Below are 18,987 nucleotides of genomic sequence, written 5' to 3'. Positions count from 1 at the left end.
CCCGGCCCGCTCCCGGCGCTGCCCGCGTGAGGGCGGCGCTGTCCGGCCCCCCCCCCCCTTCACCCCGGGCCGGGCTCCGAGGCCGCGCCCCGCCCGCGGGGCCGCTCCCACCGCCCGCGGGGCCCGGCCGCGGAAGCGGGCGCCGGGCGAGCGCCCCGCCGGCTGCGCGCGCAGCCCGCGCTCCTGGCGCCCAGCAGCCGCCGCCGCCATCGCCAGGGGGTCCCGGCCCCGCTCCCGGCACCGGCCCCGGACCCGCTCCCGGTCCCGGTTCCGGTCCCGGCTCCGGCTCCAGCCGCTGGGCTCCGGGCGAGCCCCGTCCCCCCCGGCCGGGGCCGCGGCGCGGTGCATGGAGCGGCAGGGCAGGATGGACTGCCCCGCGCTGCCCCCCGGCTGGAAGAAGGAGGAGGTGATCCGCAAGTCGGGCCTCAGCGCCGGCAAGAGCGATGTCTACTACTTCAGGTAGGCGCCGGCACCGGGCACCCCCGCGGCTGCAGCACCCCCCCCTCCAAGCCACCCTCCCCCCCCCCCCGGCCCCGCCACCTGCCGGGGAACCGGGCTCGGGGGGGGCTCGGTCCCTGCCCGCAGCCCCTCAGGGGCCGCCGACCGGGGGGGGTCGGGCCCTGGCCGGGCCCGGAGCGGCGGCTGGAGGCCGGGTTCCCTTCAGAGCAGCCGGCCCCGGGGTTTGGGGCACCTCCCGGGGTTTGTGGGCACCCCCCCGGGCCCGGTGTCCCCTCAGGACCGGCACCGGCCCCTGCCCGAGCCCCTCAGGCTGTCAGCGTGCCAGGAGCCCCTCGCCTCACCCCGACCCGGAGCTGCTGTGGTGCCCAAACTGTGGGGCAGAAGCAGGGGGGAGCCTCCCTCAGCCGCCTGTGGGGAGCAGGAGCCGTAATTTTATTAAAGTTGAACGCGTGCGAGAGCTGCCAGCCTTCCCGCTGCAAGCGCGCCTCGTAGGGAAAGCAGGAGAAGCGCCAGCACCCTCGGTTCGTTCCCCCCTCCCGCCTGCTTTTAGAAATGTTATACAGATAGTTGTTTTCTCGAGGCGGCGATAAAAGAATCAGGTCTGAAAGCGTGCTCTTAGGCCGTGCTCGAGTAGGTCCAGCCCGCTGCAGAGCGGAGGAAACCGCCCTGTGCACAGGCTGGCCTGCTGGCCACAGCTCCTCTATTTATAGCTCGGTGAGCATCTGACGAACCGCACCTGAAACCTCTCGCTAACGCTGCTGCCTCTGAGCAGCCTCAGCAGTCTCCTTTTGTTGCAGTGAATGGACTCAAGGCTTTCTCCGGCCAGCTGGAGGAGGGAGAAGGCAGCCTTGCTCCCTCACGCATCCCGGCTGATGGAGAAGTCGGCTCCTGCCAGTGCCGAGGGTGGCATCACTTGACCCATCACGTGTTGCTGCGAAACACCGTGAAATGTCCGACAGAGGCGTCCCCGCGTGCGGAGGAGGAGTAGTGCTTTTCCTCGAGCCCTTTGAACGAATCCAGCCGAGAACTTTTTAAAGCAAATTCTGCCGTCTCGCTGCCTTTGTCTTCCGGCCTCGCTGTCTGCCTCTCTGCGTCTGCTTGGCCTTCCTTCGGCGCTGCCTCGTGAAGCCTGGCTCAGAGGTTGAACCCGAGTCCTGCCGCGGGAATCCCGTTTTCTGGATGGCTCCTGGCTTCCTGCAGACCGTTGACCTGAACTCGCTGCGTAGGGCCGCTCTTTCCAGAGTTAAACGCCAGGCTTTTCTCGGGCTGGGCACTCGCTGCTGACTCTGCTAGAGTACATTTAATGTAGAAAGCCCAAATAACTTCAGTTATTTGCTCAAAGTGGGCTGTTGGAAAAACACTTGACTTCAGTCATGTGTCCGTCCCGCTACAACGCGGGGGTGTCAGTTTTATACGCCCCAGATTCTTGACCAAAATATACGGAAAATACGTCCTGGCAGTTCCAGGTTTTAGTTCTTGCTTCGCAAAGAATGATAATGGAACCTCATTAAGTTCATTAAGGCACTAATGTTAGCTGCTTAGAACTAGTTAGCTGACTAAAAACCTGAGGTTTATGGTTTTATGACTTCTTAAGGCTAGAGGAAAAAAAAAAAGGCACAATAAAAAGGGATTGGACGAAGCTTCATTTACGGTGATGGTCTAAATAATGGCAGTAATTAAGAAGAGCTCTTGCGAGGCTAATACATGTTGCAATCTACCTGATTTGCATTTCGAAACTCGCTTGTTTCGGGACTGCTTTACGGTGCTTTAAGCTGACACGCGTTAGGAAGAGGTGAATCAGTCGCTCGGACAGACTGAAACGCTTTCAGTCGGTTCTGCTCGGATGGTTTTTGCCCCTCGTTCACGTACAGCCTTGAGTCGTACTGACCTTGCCGATTATCATAAAAAAGCTATTAAAGGAGGGGTGTGGTGGAAGTAGCTCACAAGTACTGTGCGAGATCAAACCGCGGCTTTTAGGGTTAGCGTTAGCCCCTTCTGTGACGATCTGAGCCTTCAGATTCTGCCGCTGCCGAAAATCCTGCTAAGGAGCTCTTTAACACTCTTCGGTTTAAGATGCAGGGCTGTAATCTGCTCATCACTGACTCCGGAATTCTGTCTTTTTAATGTGGGAAAGCGGGAGGAATAAATGCTTCGCATTTTAGGACGCCTTCCAGCATGGTTAGCAGTGATGCAGATCTTCTGCCAAACAACCGCAAAATTGAAACTAAAAACTTACCAGGCAGCTCAGAGCTCAGAGCTTGTTGATTTCACTACAGATTACAGGTTTGGAAAAAGAAGTAGTCATTTATGTCTGGAGAAATAACTTCTGTTCAGCAACAGGCCTACTTCTGCACAACCAAAGCGAAACAAATAAAAAAAAAAAATGTTTTTATGGCTGCAGGCAGGACTGGCATAGGAAATTTATCTTTTTTTTTTTCCATTCTGTTATAGCTATGAGGCAGATTTCGGCATCGCTGTGTTTAAAACAAATGAAAACCTGTTTTGATCCAGTAAAAGCAGAGCAGGCCAAATACATTTGAAAGGGCTATGTCACTCCAGCGCCTTTAAAAAAAAAAAAATAAGAAGTGAATGTTAATAAACACTGTGATGCTGAAGTACGTAGGTGGGCATACAGCGGGCTTTGCCTGGCGTGCCTCAGAGAGAGTAATATTCCCTAAAAGCCTGCGCAGCCAGGATTTGGCACGGCCGCTCGAAGTTTAATATTACACTTTTTTGGCAGTCGCAGGAAGCGGTGAAAATACACGTTGCGTTCGGAGCGTGGCATCGCCAGGGTGATTTGATCGAGGGTCCAGTTGCTTAATTGTACGCGGGCAGTCCAGCCAGGTAGATTTCTGTGCGTGCTGGGCAAATTTCTGTGTGTGCCGGGTAAATTTCTGTGGGTTTCTTCCCAGGAGGCTTGCAGGGGTGACGCCGGAGGCCTAGGATGGCTCGGGGAATCCTCGCTAAGGGCGAGGCAGGAAAACCGAATTCTGCTGGAGCTGAGTGTAATGGGGAGCTTCTATATTTAGCGCTACAAACTTATTTGATCTAGGCGACGCCGCATGAAAAATCGCGGTGCTGAATGTAGGGCACATGCAAGCGGCGCGGTGTTCTCAGAATAAACGCTCCCGTTAGGCTTCCATCTAGCTGGAAGAAGGTAGGAGTTCCCTTACTGACCGTCTTTTTTTTGTGATAAAGTGACCCAGCAGCAGCAGAGGCGAGCTGGAAGGTAGCTTTTCTTCTTCATCCTCAGGAAGAGTGAGTCCCCTCTCCGAGCAGCTCGCCTCTCCGTGTCACTTATGACATCCTGCTCGTATCTGCGGCGCGATAATCTGCGTGTTCTTGCTTTGCCTGCAGACAGGATATTGCCTTGAAGGCTCCACATCAGATTTTTTTTTTTAAATCAAGCCTCCGTGCTTGTGCGAGCCGCGCTGCCAATTTGTCGTAACCGTCGTTATCTTCTTGCAATCAAAATTAGCCGAGAAACTCCATCCACAAATAACATTTTTGTACCTGCCTCTCCTTCGTTCTCCAGGTCCTAATGCTGAATTGAAATTGGCACCACGATTTTTTTTTTGAATTATTTATTCAGCGTACCGTGAGGTAGGGGGTGCTGCTGTCCTGTCAAATACCCAGAGCTGCTTCCCGAGTCCTGCCAAAGTGGGAATTTTGAACAGGGTGTCTCAGCTTCTGCTTTAACGACCCCTTCTTTCTGCCGACGAAGTCTCCTCCGTAGCGTGTGTAACCCCCTCGGGCATTTACCTGTCGAAAAAGGGTTCTTAAACTTGGCACGGAACGACTTCTTTCACAGCGCGTTAGTATTCTGGTTTGGTGCATTTGTTCTTCGTGGGAAAAAAGCAAGCAAGAGCTACCCTTTTTTTTTTTTTCCCTAGTTGAGATTAAAAAAGCCGAGTAGTTTGACACGGCTTTCAGTGGGTTCTAACAGGCTCTTTCGCTTAACTACAAAAGCTTTTCCAGCCTAGGTGTACCCGTGGGGCAAACAGACATCCCTTTGAAGTTTGTCTTGTGGTTTGACAGGAAGATAAACGCCGGAGAGTTTCCAGTGACAGCGGGATTAGTTTAATTCGGTGCTGGTTTTTTGAGGGCAGACCTTTATCTTTAAAAGCGAGCAAGACGTAACTTCCTGAGTGATGCTCTTGGCTGCTGAATTACGCTTACGTTATGTGTAGGTTTACTGTTTATTTTGCTGCTTCCAGAGGTAGTTAGGACGTAGAACAAGTCCTAAGAGTGAGGTCTAAATCTTGAGACCGCGCTTTGCCTTCTGTGCAAGAAAAAAGTTGCTGGCGTTAGCAGTTTATTGATTTCTCAGTGCTTTTCCTGTGTCGTCTTCTCTCTGCAGAGCATCCCCTTCATGGGATGGGCTTCATCGAGGAGAGCTCTCAGTTGCCTTCTTGTTCTTCTGACCTCTTTGGAAACTCTGCATCTTTGCTCGTAATCAAAACGAAGCCAATGGTGGTAGCAAACACGTTAGCTCAGCCTTCGGTCTTCATGTTTTCTCTGATCATCTGCAGGTTTTAGCATGAAATATTACGGTGACAATCTCCCCTACTTAAATTTGGTGTAGCTGCTCGAACCGCGCTGCCTAAGAGGGTCTTAGTATGTAAAACAAGTTTATTTTCTCAGTGGGGTGAATCCGTCCCCGGACGGAACAATACCGATGGTTATTACCAAGCCGTCGTGGTAACTGACTTCATTTTACGAGGGCACGATGAGTCAGGCCTCGGCAAAGCAGCCGGTCAAGTTGTTCAGGAAACGTAGGAAGGGAGTCTGAAAAACGAAGCCAAAATGTTTTCAGGAATAGAAAATTGAACAGCCATCTAGAAAATAATCTTTTAAAGCTCGTCACCATCGATTGCTGTTGGTGATTTCGTGTGGCAATGTAAACTGTAAGGACGAGTGTGTTTAAAAAAAAATAAAGTGTTTTCTTGCAAGGAAGATTAGATCCCAAGTTCTGAACTCCCTGAAGGCATGAGAATGTGTTTTACTTCACCGTTCATATAGTGACTTCTTTACCCAATCTTTGAACGTCTAGGAGTGCGTGTTTGAGCATTTGCACTCAAATCCTCGAGGCGAGGTATCTTCCAAGGATCGCAGAGCAGTTTTTATAAGCTGGTGGGACAAATCTTTCACGTTCCCTTTAGAGGTCAGCTACCTAGGAGGCTCTAACGAGCAGCTGTCCAATATTAGGTTCCCTTGAACGTAAGATCAAATGACTGATTTTACTGAGGGATTTCTGTGGTCTTATTTACTATTACACCGTGAAACGCTCGGATATACTCCCAGTCTCCTTCCTTTCCTGGGCTTCATTCCCATCCCGCAAGGAGTGACTGGGAGAAATGCTGCGCTTTGCTTTACCTCTGTTAGGAAGCCAAATTAAAACATCATTAATCTGAATCTGAAAAGCGTTTTGGCGTTTTTGTTCTTCTTCTTTGGTGTCCGGCCGCTCCGTGCTCCTCCAGGTCGGACTGCAGGATGTCAGAGTGGATCCTGAAAAGCAGGAGCCCTTTAGTTTATGGCTACTTGGGGTAGCTCCAAAAAAAACGAGACTTTTAAACCCCAAGAAGACGACGTGTTTTCCCCGTTACCATCTGGTGTTGGAGCATCGAGCTTGCTCCGGTTGAAATTTTCCTCTAAAATCTGCTGGATGGGGAGGGCTGGCGTGTAAAAGCTCAAAAAAATGAGGAAGTCTGCCAGCACTCTTTTTTTTTTGAAAGCGACTGAAAACAGAACTGTCTGCCAAGTTTAAGGTTATTGTTTTAATATGCAGCACTACTATCTTGCCTGTAAACTTGCTGTGCGTTTTGAACTGTGGGGGTGGCCGGGGAGAGTAGCATCAAGTAGGCTTTGCTGTACAATAAAATCCAAGGTAACTTCCTTGTATGCGAATTAACTTGTTCTGCTGCTTCACAGGAAACATCTGTAAAGTGCCTTTTTCTAATAAAGTTCCTTGCAAGCTCATTGTTGAAGTTAATCGCCGTCAGCCCGCTAAGAACTTCAATTTGTCTAGCATGTAAATTTGCACAAGCGCGTAGCTGTAGGTGAGGTGTAGCGTGCTTCATTTAATCTCAGAGAGAGCGATCTGAGTCCTGATAACGTCACCGAAGGAGTAGTTCGTAGATCTTCCACATCACCTCTTTAGAGATGTGCTTTTAGTCGTTAACCGATGATGCTGAAAAACATCCCAAAATGTTTACTTCGAAAGGATGAGGAGCAGATGCTGGTACGCTTTTCAGATATGATAGGCCCAAGTCTCTCAGGTACACTAAATATAATTTGGAATAACTTTTCTATTTGGAAGTAATATATAAAATAATTTTTCTATTTGGGAAAAAAAGCTGAGAAACTTCGAATTGAGGTTGACAAGTTATTAAAAAAGCTCTGGGAAGTTAATACGTAAGGCTACGTATTTGTAACTTTTTTTGTTAATGCTTACAAGAATAACAGTCCTAAAACCATCCGTTGTTGAAGGTGTATTTGGAGATATGTGTAATTCCACATGTATCTTGCGACTCTAAACTGTCTGAGCGTTGGATTATGCAGCAGTTTGGTCAGACCAGAGGCTCCCCTGTGCAACAGCACCCTGAAAGAACTCTTTCGCTTCTTTCTCTTTGCATGAAAGAAGCGTACAATTAATGTTCAGGACACTTGGATGAGGGCAGACTGTACCGATTTCCTCCACATCTGGGTAATTTTTCATTAAAATAATGTAGTGATCCATTTTTTGACTCTTCTAGCGGTTTAAATTCCCGGCTATGTGAACTCAGACCAACGCGTTTTAAAAATCTTCTGGGCATGGGTGACTTTGAAGTCTGCACTTCCTTCAGCATCCCTTTCAGCCTGACTTCTGATGTGTCTCCAGAGCATCATCATCATCCAGAGGTCCCCTCTGGGAGAAGAAAGCTTAACGTCCATCCTTCCACCTTTCTTTTCTACTGAAAACGAAGTTAGAACTTTTATTTTCAAAAGAAAATACCGTTTCGTAGTTCCAACCGAGATGGCGTGAGTAGCAGGCTCGTATGCAGCTGTTTTAGCCCAAATAGATTCTGTAACCCCGCTCGTTATCGTTAGTGCATAGCAATTACTTAATAGATGTTCAGATAAAGCTGCTGCAAATAGGCCTTCTGTTTGACGTCTGCCTAACGGAGCTTTCTTCGCAGGTAAGAGAAGTGAGGCAACTTGGCAGCAGGAGCAGGGTAGAGGTAATCTGGGAGCGATTCGGGAATGAAGGCATTACTTCAGTGGTTTGACACTTTCAGTTTAAAAAATATATATATATTTTTTAATATTTCTCGCCATTTTGCAAGAAGACTTCTTCCGAAGTCTCTTTGTTTCGGCTTATTTTTTAATTTGTTTTTTTTTTTTTACTTTTAGCTTTTAATCTCAGCCCAAGTGTGCGTTTCTTTCTTAACGCTTAATTAAAGGTGAAATGAGGTATTTTGTTAGCGTACTGCGGTTTCTCCCTGCTAATAGTTTCAGTGTAAAGTGGTGGAATTTGTCCTGTGGATCGAAATAGCTTTTAACAGCAGCCCTGCCAATGATCCATGCTGATGCTGATACAGAATATTGGAGCGTATGCTCTGGTTTGCTCTTGCATTACTGAACAAAACAAACAGAAAAGCCCCCCACAATGTTAAATGTCTAAAAAATAGAATTTAAGAATGTTGGATGCGTTTATAAATTCTGCTGTCACTTGGGAAATCTGTTTTCAGAGTTCTCCGGGAAGAATTTGTAGTGGAGTTAGGCTGATGTCTGCCCGCTGCTGGAATTTTGGGTTCCTTCGAGGTATACGTGAAACTTTTCTCTCCAAGGAAACTGAAGAAGAAAGCTAGTAGAAACAGTGCTATCTTCGTGACAGTCTGTTAGCTTATTACCGAGCAAAAGGAGGTGGTGATGTGGGAATAACAAAAGATAAAACAATTCTTCCTTGGTACAAAAATTAGGATATAATGGAAGAAGGTGTTAGGAATTCCAGTTTCTCCATCTTTTCAGTAGTGACTTAGGTGTGGCCTAAAATGACAGTGTGTAAGGGATTTAATTCAAAAAAAAAAAAACACGTTTTGGAACAGAGAACTTAATCATAAACTTCATGATTTGCTTATAGTCGTTGTTTCCCCTTTTTCATTCAGGATTTCATGGAGGATGGGGCGGCAGCTCTTACCAGGAGGCTTTATTCAGTGAAGTCGGAGCAAGCAGGGACATTTGGCTAGGCAGCTGGCACTTCTAGACAAGGTTTTATCTTGGGCTTCTCTCGCAGGTTTCTGAAGAAGACTGAAAGGCAATAGATCAGATTATTTTAACAGGGAACTTAGTTGCCCCACGAGGGACTTGCTCCTTGTCTGACCTGCAGTGTAGGATTTCTCCTGCTCTCAGCAAGCTAGGGCGTTCATCTTCACCATCTAAAATACAACTCAAGCGCATTGGGTTTAGTTTGGCTCCTAGGACAGCTTCAGTTCTTGGCTTGCAAGAAGCAGAAAAGAGTTTTGTGGGGAGCGTGTGTGTGTGTGTGTTGGTTTTTTTCCCTCCCACACCCATCCTTGAGGAGGTTAGCTTTCAGATTGCGATCTGTTTCAAGTCTTTTTCTCCCACCCTTTACCTCTTGTTAATTATATCTTTCCATATTTCTGGATTCATTTAAATATATTTTTTTAAACGTTTGGCTTAATTAGCTGTTTTTCCCAGAATTCAGTACGTGTTCTTTTGTGTGGAAGTTCTTGCCTCGAGGGGTTTTTTGAGCTGGAAAAAAAACACAACGCTTCGGAGGAAAAGTGAAGACAAAAATCTTCAGTAGTTTTCTGCACAAAGTGTTGTGGAAAACGCTCTGAGCTCAGTTAACCTCTTGCATGTCACTGGTGTGGAAGCTTTTTGACACGTAGGTCATTTCTCTGCAGGGAGATTTGCATTAGACCATCAAATGGCTGTTGACTTTGTGCGATAGGTATGCGGCTGTTTTCACAACCGTGTACTAAGAAGCTACCTCCAACCAGGGGTGCGGTTTGAGTTTCACGCAGCAGTTCCTGCCAGCAGTTTTTCTGCCACCTTTTGAGTCTGGGGGCAGCGCCGTTGTCCCTTAAGTTGATGCAAACCCTGTGGCTTTTTGTCAAACTGTATCAGCGATGACCCGCTGATGAGTCCGTCCACGGGAAGCCTCACTGAGGTCGGTGAAAATCTGCAGAGATGAAACGTATCCAAGATGAAATGTGTAATTCAGTGCGTGTGCATCACCGTCCTGGGTGCTCGAGCTGCAGGGAGAGAAAATTCTGTAATGTAAAGAGGGGTAGAAATAGCACTTCGTAGGAACACTTGAGAACGTCTCACTTACTCAGAACTTTATCTGGGAATTTGGGGTAGTAGCAAGGCCGTGATTTCAAACGAGTACGATTTAAATAACTTCTGTACGAGCGGTTTAATTTATGATGATGGGATTTACCATACGTACAACTGCAACTTTGGACCTGCTTCATATTCCGCACCATCCTGCTTGCTGCTTGCTTGCTTGTTGCTCAGGTGCTTCGCTGGCTTTGCTCACCAGTGTAAGTGACTGAATAGCCAAGAGATGTCACCTCGAGTCTCAGTTCTGCCTGTGTCTTTAATCCCCTGCTGTTTAATAGCTCAGAAGGGTTGCTGTTCAGTCTAGGCTGACCTTAGCAATCAATTTAGACCTTGCACATGATCTTTACCTTTTGTGCAGAGAAGTTCCTGCCCTTGGACGCAGCCTGACATGCCGTTTCTACTGCTTACGCTGAGTCTGGTTTAGCCTGACATGTAAATTGAAACGTGTGCCAAGGATGGGATTGGATATGTCCAGGGATCGGGCAGGTGTGCCATCGCTAATCCACACATCAATGAACGTGCCACATGGAATAAAGATAATGGAAACGTTTTGGATCTTTAACAAGGCGTAAAACCTGTTGTAAGAAGTCAAGGTTGTATCCTCTTGTACAACAAAACATACTAAAGTGTTTTCTTCTTTTTAGTCCAAGTGGTAAGAAGTTCAGAAGCAAGCCTCAGTTGGCAAGATACCTGGGAAACACTGTTGATCTCAGCAGTTTTGACTTCAGAACGGGAAAGATGATGCCCAGTAAATTGCAGAAGAACAAACAGAGACTAAGGAATGATTCTCTCAATCAAAATAAGGTTTGTTAGCAAATACTGTGTTTAAGGATATCCTAAGAATTTCCTTTCCTGTAGTTCATTTAGCAATTTCTTTTCTGCTTAAAGCAGCCTGCTTCTAAGTTGTACGTGTATGTTTTAATTTTTAGTAGTGGTAGAGATGGAGAATTTTTAAATAGAGGGAATGCTCTGCTACTACCAAGGAAATACCAAGGTGATGTTAAGTATGAAACAAAGGTCTGAGTAACTCAGAGGTTGGCTAAAGGCTATAAAGAGCTATAGTTCTAGTCATCTGCCTGAGTAATATTCTCAATGGTAAAAGTTAGGACTGTTGACGTCAGTTTCTTCTGTGGAAGACTTCAAAATTCCTAATTCCTATGTTCATCTTCCTGTTCTGAGATGAAATAGTTCACATTTTGAGTACGTGCCAGGAAGCTTGTTTTCTGAGGCAGCTTATTTGTCTGTACAAATCTGAATGTCCGTTTGGAGCCGAGCAAGGCCAGATATTTTTCTGCTTGATTGGGCCTTTGTCAATTGATCGGATTGTTCTCTGATTGTCTTAGTTCTCTTTGAACAAACATCCCCTTTTGAATGCCGAAGGGAATATGTAAGGTAGATTAAAAATGAAAGTCTGAAGCGTAGAGGATTAAAATAATGGATATAGCATATAAGGACAGGACAAGTAAATTTATCAGACTCTCAGATAGTATATTCCTAAAGAAAATATCGATACCTTGTACAACAGTTCTCAAAAGTTCAGAAGGATTTCTGTAACAACCTGCAACGTTTTTCTTTTGGAAGAGCTTTATTCTTTGAGATTTCGTAATTTACAGTAGTGTATGAAAATGCCTAACAAGTTATAGCTGTGTCTTGTGCACTGTTGTTTTTGGTCATCTGCCGCTTGTAATTTGTGAACCAAACATTTCATGCCGATTGCTTTTTATTTAAATCGTGCCTTCAGATTCTTTCATTTTCTTCCCACAGACGTGAGGCTTTCAAATAATACGACTATTGGGGCTACTCCAAAGGAACGTTTTGGGTGGGCAGTTTGCATGAGCAGAAGTTACAAAATTTGGTATACAAAATCTAGACGAGACTGTGCTAATTTTGTATTGCTATGATTTAGATTGCTTGTATGCCGTTTGCAGTAACTCTTAACTATCAGATTAGAATCTATAATTAACGCTTTCTTTTTTTTAGGTAAATAAGACTTATTATTTGAAAGTGAATGAATGTGTGGCTCATGAGCTTTCAAGAATTTCTGCAGTCTCTGCGATAGTTAAAAATGGGACCTCAGCTTAATCCTGAAGTTTCTGCTTTCTTCCTTCCACCAGACATTGTGAAAAACATTGGTTGTGGTCGTCTTGTAGTCCGCCTTGCAGCTGTGCTGCTAGAGGGACCATAAACGAGAGCCTTGCGTAGGCATGTTTATGTATAAACTTGCTCATATTTTATGGGTTGTTTGTTTTTGTACAAACAACTCACCACGAACGTTTCTAAACTCTTTGGCTCCCCTTCTGTTACAAGACCGAATATCCAAAATATACTTTAGCCTTCCTTCTGCGACGTGTCTAGACGGTTAGATTTATGCATCTGGTGGATGGAAAGGCTGTCTTGCCATACCTCTAGCTTTGGAGATTCTCATCGTTAGCAGCCTAGAGCTCAATGTCAGAACTGACACGTGAACCTCTCCTGGTTCAAATTGGAACTGAGGGTAATACATGCTAATAAATGCTTTCCAGTTTTGACATTCATGTGCAACAGTGTAAATGACACACACACTCTGCTAGCAAAATTGTACTCTCTAATCTTAGTAGTATGCATTCTTATCGGCCTTTCTGTACTGAAAATAAAGGCATATATTTGATAGGTTGAGCTACTGTAGGACTACAGGAGTTTTGCTTCAGCCTAAAACAACCTTCCCGCTGTTTTCAGTGTAACCATTTTTTACCTTTCAGTTGTAGATTGTTATTTATTTGGAGTGCTTTTGAAGAGACAATGAAATAAGGAATGCAATAGATACAGAATAGAATCATAGAATATCCCGAGCTGGAAGGGACCCATAAGGATCATCGAGTCCAACTCCTGCTGTGTTTATAAGAAAAAAATGTGCTTATTTTTTTATTTTGAAGGGGAACCATAATAGAGGCTACTATTTAACATGCTGTCTGATTATAGATGACTTCTTAGATTACAGGATATGAAAGGCTAGGAAGTACATTACTGAGGTTTTAAAATGTTTTCATGATGGGGGCATATTGATGCTTCTGGGAAATAGTCTGGTATCTTTTTGAAGACCTGAAATTCTTTTGGAAACTGTTACTGGAGAATAAATAAGGTGCTCCTAATGAATAAAAATGAGCAGGGGACACCGATATTTCTGCTGTTTGATATATTGCTATCGTTCCTAGGGCAGGAAAAGGTTCTTGTGCTAGTGATCAAGCGATGCAACTCCCACAGGTTTGTGTTTCTGGATGCTGAAGTTTTGTAGGTGTGCTCAAAGCTCAATGTGGTGAACTTCAGGTGGTGAACCTGTGCCTGACCACTTGAAAAGTGTAAATCAAGTCTTTTGGCCGGAAGGCTCAGAGTTCCCTGTGCTTCGGGACAGGTGCTGACTGTACATCAAGGGATGTTTGCTTTTCCTTCCTTCCTCAAGACGGATTGGAAGCTCTTCCCATGTCAGGGACGAATTTTGTGTATGGCGAGTTTATGGTTTGTTGTGAAAAAGTTTCTCTGAACATCCGTCGTTTCCTGTTAACTTAGGATGGCTTTTCCCTGTAACTCAGAGGATCTGCAGGTGCTGGAGATAGATGAGCTTAGCAAGTTTCTGTCCTAAGGAGTTTATTTGTTGTTCAACACTCACAGTGACTGTTTTGCTAGGAGATCAGCGAGCCCAGATGTGACTGTGATGAGAAAGGAAACAAAGTGAGACAGTAACGAGTGTAATTACAGTGCTTGGGACTTGATCTGTTCTTAGTTTAAACAGTTTATCCTAACGACCATTTTCTAGTGTGTTGCTTCGATTAAAAAGTATATTGGACATCTAGTCCTTAAAATGGCATTTCCTGTGTACTTCATTACTCATCAGGGTTTTGCTTTAATTCTAAGGGTTAGATCATTAATGTAGCTGAGTTTTTTAAGTTCTCACACTGCCTGAAGGAATTTCCTTTTTTTTTTTTTCTTAAGCTTAGTTTAATGGGTATATTTTAAAATTTCTCTGTGAGTCATATTACAGGACAAAAGGAACCTGTATCTTTTTTTTTCAGGAGCTTGAAACTAAGGCCTTTGCTCCGGAAGCGTTAGCTAAACCAGATTTATCCCCCACGTTGTGGATGGCTCTGTCATATTATTGTTTCTGTAAATTTTCATAGCTGTTTTACCACTAATACTGAAGCTACTGCAGAGAACGTCCCGGAGGCACGGACTTCAGAGGTTCACGTACGGCTTTGAACTTGACGTCACAAGATCAGGGAAAGCGAAGCTGGTAGGATAAGTAAAGTCTGTCACGGTTCTGGTCTAGCTCTGGTTGGCGATTCTGTGCTCATCAGAGCTGCTTTAAATATTAAAAAAAAATACACGGGAAAAAGTCTAACGTTAGACTTCATTAGACATCAGTTAGAGATCCTGTCAGAGGGTTCACCGTAGGCCCCGTATTTGATAGGAGGGACGGATTATTACGGTTTTTAGCAGTAATATTACAAGACGTGGGGACTGGCTTCTGGCTGTGAGTTTATAAACAAGAAGTGATAGATTCCTGCATTTCTGAGGAAAACTTCCATGGGAATTCGCGATTTTAGCGTTGTTATATTTAAATGAGTTAACTGCGCTACCTGGAAATGAAGAAAGGGGACCTATAAAATCGCAAGGTGTTTCTAAAGGAGTGGTAGGAATAGAGACAGAAAGACTTCCACTGAAAATAATGTTTCTAGAACTCTTTCAGAATTCATTTCTGTGTTCTAGCATACTTTTGCTGCTCTGGAAAATTGTTTTGGCTTTCCTGAGAGGCTGAGTGAGTCGGTATTAAGCAAAGATTCCCCACATGCTACAGGGCGAACTTGTGAGTTCGAGAGAAATGAGTGTGTGAATTGAGTCATAATGTTGAATAGCTAGGAATGTACGTGGTACTCTTGATAAATCACCTTCTTTGCCATCTGGATAAAAAAATTCAGGCCTGAAGTACTGCAACCATCCCTTCGTTTAGGTAACACTGAGATGCCCAGATAAATATGAAGCATTACTCTGTTGCTTTTTCCTATCGATTACATTCCTTAAAATTATGTGGAGGAATTCCTTATTTTTCTATTCTTATTTTTCTACTGGAAAGATTTTTGTGAGGAAAAAGCAATTTCTTGGATTTAGAAATGGGAATTAAATCTCAATCTTCAAATCCTCAGTATTTAGATTATACAATTTGGACTAGACGACTTCATAAAAGACACTGTTAAACAAATGTGTGCTCTCTGGTTCTTAAAAAATCATTAGTTTCTGAGCTAAAGACACATCCAGATGATGAAAGCTAGCTACTCACTATGGGTATTCTGTAATGACCTGTATAAAAATGACTTTAAAATATGGCTAAATGCTCAGGTTTATTAACCAACAAGTCTTTTCACTACACCTGTCTCACATTAAATTCTTGTATTTTCAAAATATCCCTCTTATTTTTTACTTGTTATTTTAAAAGTGTCCCTCTTTTAGTGCTTTGCTAGGTCAGCCTGACGGGGTGGTTCTTCCATCATCAAAATGCCCAGTACTTTAGCACAATTCTGTCCTTGCAAGGTGGATGGCTGATGAGGGGGAGTGTGTGAAGTCATTCTTTCTGTATGTGTGCAGTGTAACACCTATAAACCAGCAATCAAACGAATATCTTTGCACAGAAAGTGTGCAGAAAGTAATTTTCAACATGAAAACCTTCCTATGGGCAAGGCACTTAATGCCTCTCCGGGATGACACGGAGCTATGAGATTCTTCTTGGTAGAAATCACTTTAAATCATTTTAACGTGATCCTTGGATGGAGTCCGCTATCAAAATGTTCGCTGTGCAATTTTTATCCAATGATCTCAAAGCCAATTATAAAACTTCCTTCTAAGATCTGAAATATCACACAATAACTTTTCTTCCTTTTGAGCAAATAGCAGTAATTTTTTAAAAAACATTTTTCTTTGTCAAAAATTAGATATGACTGAGATATTTTGAAGTGCTGAGGACAGTCACACAACATGAACATGCTTTTTGGTATATGTTAATTGGGAAAGTATGTTTTATAGGATATTTATTTTCAGCGTCTCTCTTATATGGATTTAAGCACGTGTCTTGCCAGTGACACCCCTGGAAAATGGGTATTATTTCAGGGAAAACAAGGCAAAATGCAGAAGCAGAGAAATGTGAGTGTCTTCAGGACTTTTGGGAAATGAGATTACAAAAAGCTTTAGGGTACTGTTTTGCTGGCACAGCACTTCAAATTTGCAGGCAGGTCTTGGATAGATTCAGAAAAGCTGAATGATGCGTAGGTTGATGTGCTGTTGTCTTCATCAGTCTTGGGGGTTCGGGGAGACTTCCATTCCCCACCCCAAATGATTCATCTGGTGTTCTTAGTACCAATGCCTGAATGCCTTTCTGTAGCATCTCCGAGGGTCTGAGGGTTCTGTATGTGCCAAGATGTTACTGGTGAAGTGTTCTGTCTGCCTGGGAACCACCAGTTAACAAACCTGATTAAAACTAGCTTGGCCAAAAGACTTTGCTACAGTTTATATAGTTTTAGTTTCTTTCCAGAATAAATTACTGCACTGGTTTAAAAATTGTATTATGGAGGAATTGCTTAGGAAATCTGTGATGAGTTAAGGAGGAAGTTGTTGTCCTTTAAGACTTAGGACTCTATAAACTATTCGCTACAAGCGTATTTTCATGAAGCTGTCTATTTTCAGAAAGTAAGTCACTTGCACAAATGACATTTATCATTTACTAAAAGGTGGACTTTGAAGCAGTATGCTTCTTCCAGAGAAGGTGAGAATGTGGGGAACTGGTCAAGTTGGTACATTTTTTTCTTTAAAGTTTGTGGCTGCAAAGGTTAGTTAAGTACAGCATTTAAGGGAAATCTTTACTCCAGAAAAAGCTTTCTTTTGCTCATCAGTAGAGGATGGTTTATCCAACGTTAATTTGTAGGAATTTTATGTATATCTTTTGTTAATTCACCTTTTTTTTTTAAACAGGGAAAACCAGACTTGAATACAACTTTGCCCATCAGACAAACTGCATCAATTTTCAAACAACCCGTCACCAAAGTCACCAACCATCCAAGTAACAAAGTGAGATCCGATCCGCAGCGAGTGACGGAACAGCCACGGCAGGTAAGAATTAATCTATTTCCATTGTAACTGTGCAAAATTTGAAGCAAGCTGAAAATCAAAATATTTTCAGCTGTGCTTCAATTACAGATGAGCAATCTCGTATTGATGGTTACTTATGGAAATATGCTGTAAAAAATACAATTAAATTCCAGAAATAGGTCAGTTGATATGGAGATTTTTTTCTTAATCCAAAACTTCAGTCAGATTTGGCAACAGAATTCCTCTTGAATTTCAGATACATGTTATATTGTCGCAGTTAGACCTTAAATACAAAACTTTTTTCATGTGCAGCTTCTTAATAGATGTTTCTGTAAAATATACGGTTGTCATCAAGAACTATTATCCCTTTTATGTAGAAGAGATTTGTGCAAAATCAATTCAAAATTATTTTAAATCCCTCTTTTTCAGTATAATACTACAACAAATGCAAAACACAGTAACTTGAACTCATCTTACACAAGTTCTCCTTTAGCTGCTTGTCTTTATATCAGCGACAGATCACCTCTTCACACAGTGCTTTTTCAGTTTTTTATGGGGAGAAGCGCAGAGAAGAAAAGGAAATCTAGTTGAAGGAATAATCGACTACATAACATAGTGTATATTGGATTTAGGCATTATTTTTAAGTCTGATGTGTATTTTTGGAGTCATAGTGTTGCTACCATCAAATTGAAGCATCTTATTCTGGCTTAGTACAGGGATGAGAAGAAAATGCAGAGGCATGTTCGCATTTTTGTACATTGGTATATCACAAACTTTTAACAACATTTCCTTTGAAACTCAGGCTGTCTCTAATATTGAACTTTCAAACATCTTGAATGCTGTTCTCGTTAGAAATAACATAAGGAATTTAGACTCTGCATCCTCTAAATTCAGGTGAGAAAGAGAAGGAAGAAATATCGAGCCGTATGGGATCATCTTGTTGAGATGTCTTTTAGCAAGATTTGAAGGCCTCAGCTAACCTCACTGTTGGTCCCGTGAAGTTCAACAGGGGCCATGTAAGTGTATCACGTTCAGATCTTAAAGATGCATAATTGCATGTGTCTATTGATTCTCTTCACGTTCTTTGGGTTTTCCTTTTAAACTACTACACTTTGTGTGTTAGGAATTGCCTTTTAGTCATGTCTGCTGAACCGGTAATAATCACTAAAAGGTATGAAAGTTACGGCACCTTTGTGGCAAGAGAAGTGGATGTTTGGCGATTCATATCTTGATGGATTTCAAATCCTCTCGTGCTTGCCTATTTCCTCCCAATTTTCTTTCTTCCAGAATCTTTGCTTCAAATACGTCGTGAACTGAAACCATCTGGAACGCATCCCTTGTCTTTTGAGAATGACTATCCAGTAAAGACTTGCAGGATAGTTGGTTTTCAAACCCACCCAAGTAAAATCTTTGCTTCTTTAAGATAAGTTCTAACAGATGAAACTATAGCAAGATCTTCAAGAAATCACTGTCTGCTGATCACTGCGTCAGCATTTGGTTTTGATCAACATCCTTTTGCTTTGCTTGCAACAGTACATCTTCAGAAGAGGACACTTAAAATGCTATTCTTCTGTATTGACATACTTCATTTGGAAGAAATGCTAACTCTACTTGCATTGAATGTAGAATAGTTTATCTTATACGTCTAATATTAAAGCAAGTCTTGAAATGTCTTACTCTTCTGCCTTTCCCCAAGCTAAAGTGCTGCCTTGAGCTATTTCGTTGTTTGTCTTGGTGACTGACGCAGGTGGGAAGCTTGGAGAAGGGAGAGAGTAGTTGGTCAGCGTTGCCTTTACGTAAAGCTTCAATGAGTTCTGAATAAAACTTCCACTAAAAAATCTGGAACAAAGCGATTTAGTGTAGATATTATGCTGTCAATTACTGGAGAATCTTAAGCAAATTGCCAGACTCCATAAGCAATTCCATAAGCAATTTCCAGTGATCTGGTTTCTTTACACACAGATTTCCATCGCACATTTATCAATATTTCTTTGGGTATTGGTAACTGAAGGTATGTAAATATACGGACATGCACATCTTGTTTGAAATCATCAAGAAGTTCATTCAGT

At 43.5% G+C, this 18,987-nt stretch overlaps 1 protein-coding gene across 1 annotated transcript in view; it reads left to right on the top strand.

Annotated features, from left to right (window-relative positions):
* The first annotated feature begins 123 nt into the window (after nt 1-123).
* LOC310889244 (methyl-CpG-binding domain protein 2) overlaps nt 124-18,987 on the top strand; it is a 32,805-nt gene continuing 13,941 nt past the window's right edge. Inside the window, exons 1-3 of the mRNA XM_083816432.1 lie at nt 124-459; nt 10,455-10,614; nt 16,801-16,938. Coding sequence (XP_083672558.1) covers nt 347-459; nt 10,455-10,614; nt 16,801-16,938 — 411 coding nt within the window. The 5' untranslated portion in view covers nt 124-346. The remainder of the gene's footprint in view (nt 460-10,454; nt 10,615-16,800; nt 16,939-18,987) is intronic.

Source organism: Anser anser (genome assembly GCF_964211835.1).
Source record: "Anser anser genome assembly, chromosome: Z".
Lineage (NCBI taxonomy): Eukaryota > Metazoa > Chordata > Aves > Anseriformes > Anatidae > Anser > Anser anser.
The sequence above is the reverse complement of the archived record's forward strand: the minus strand, read 5'-3'. Positions and strand labels throughout refer to the sequence as shown.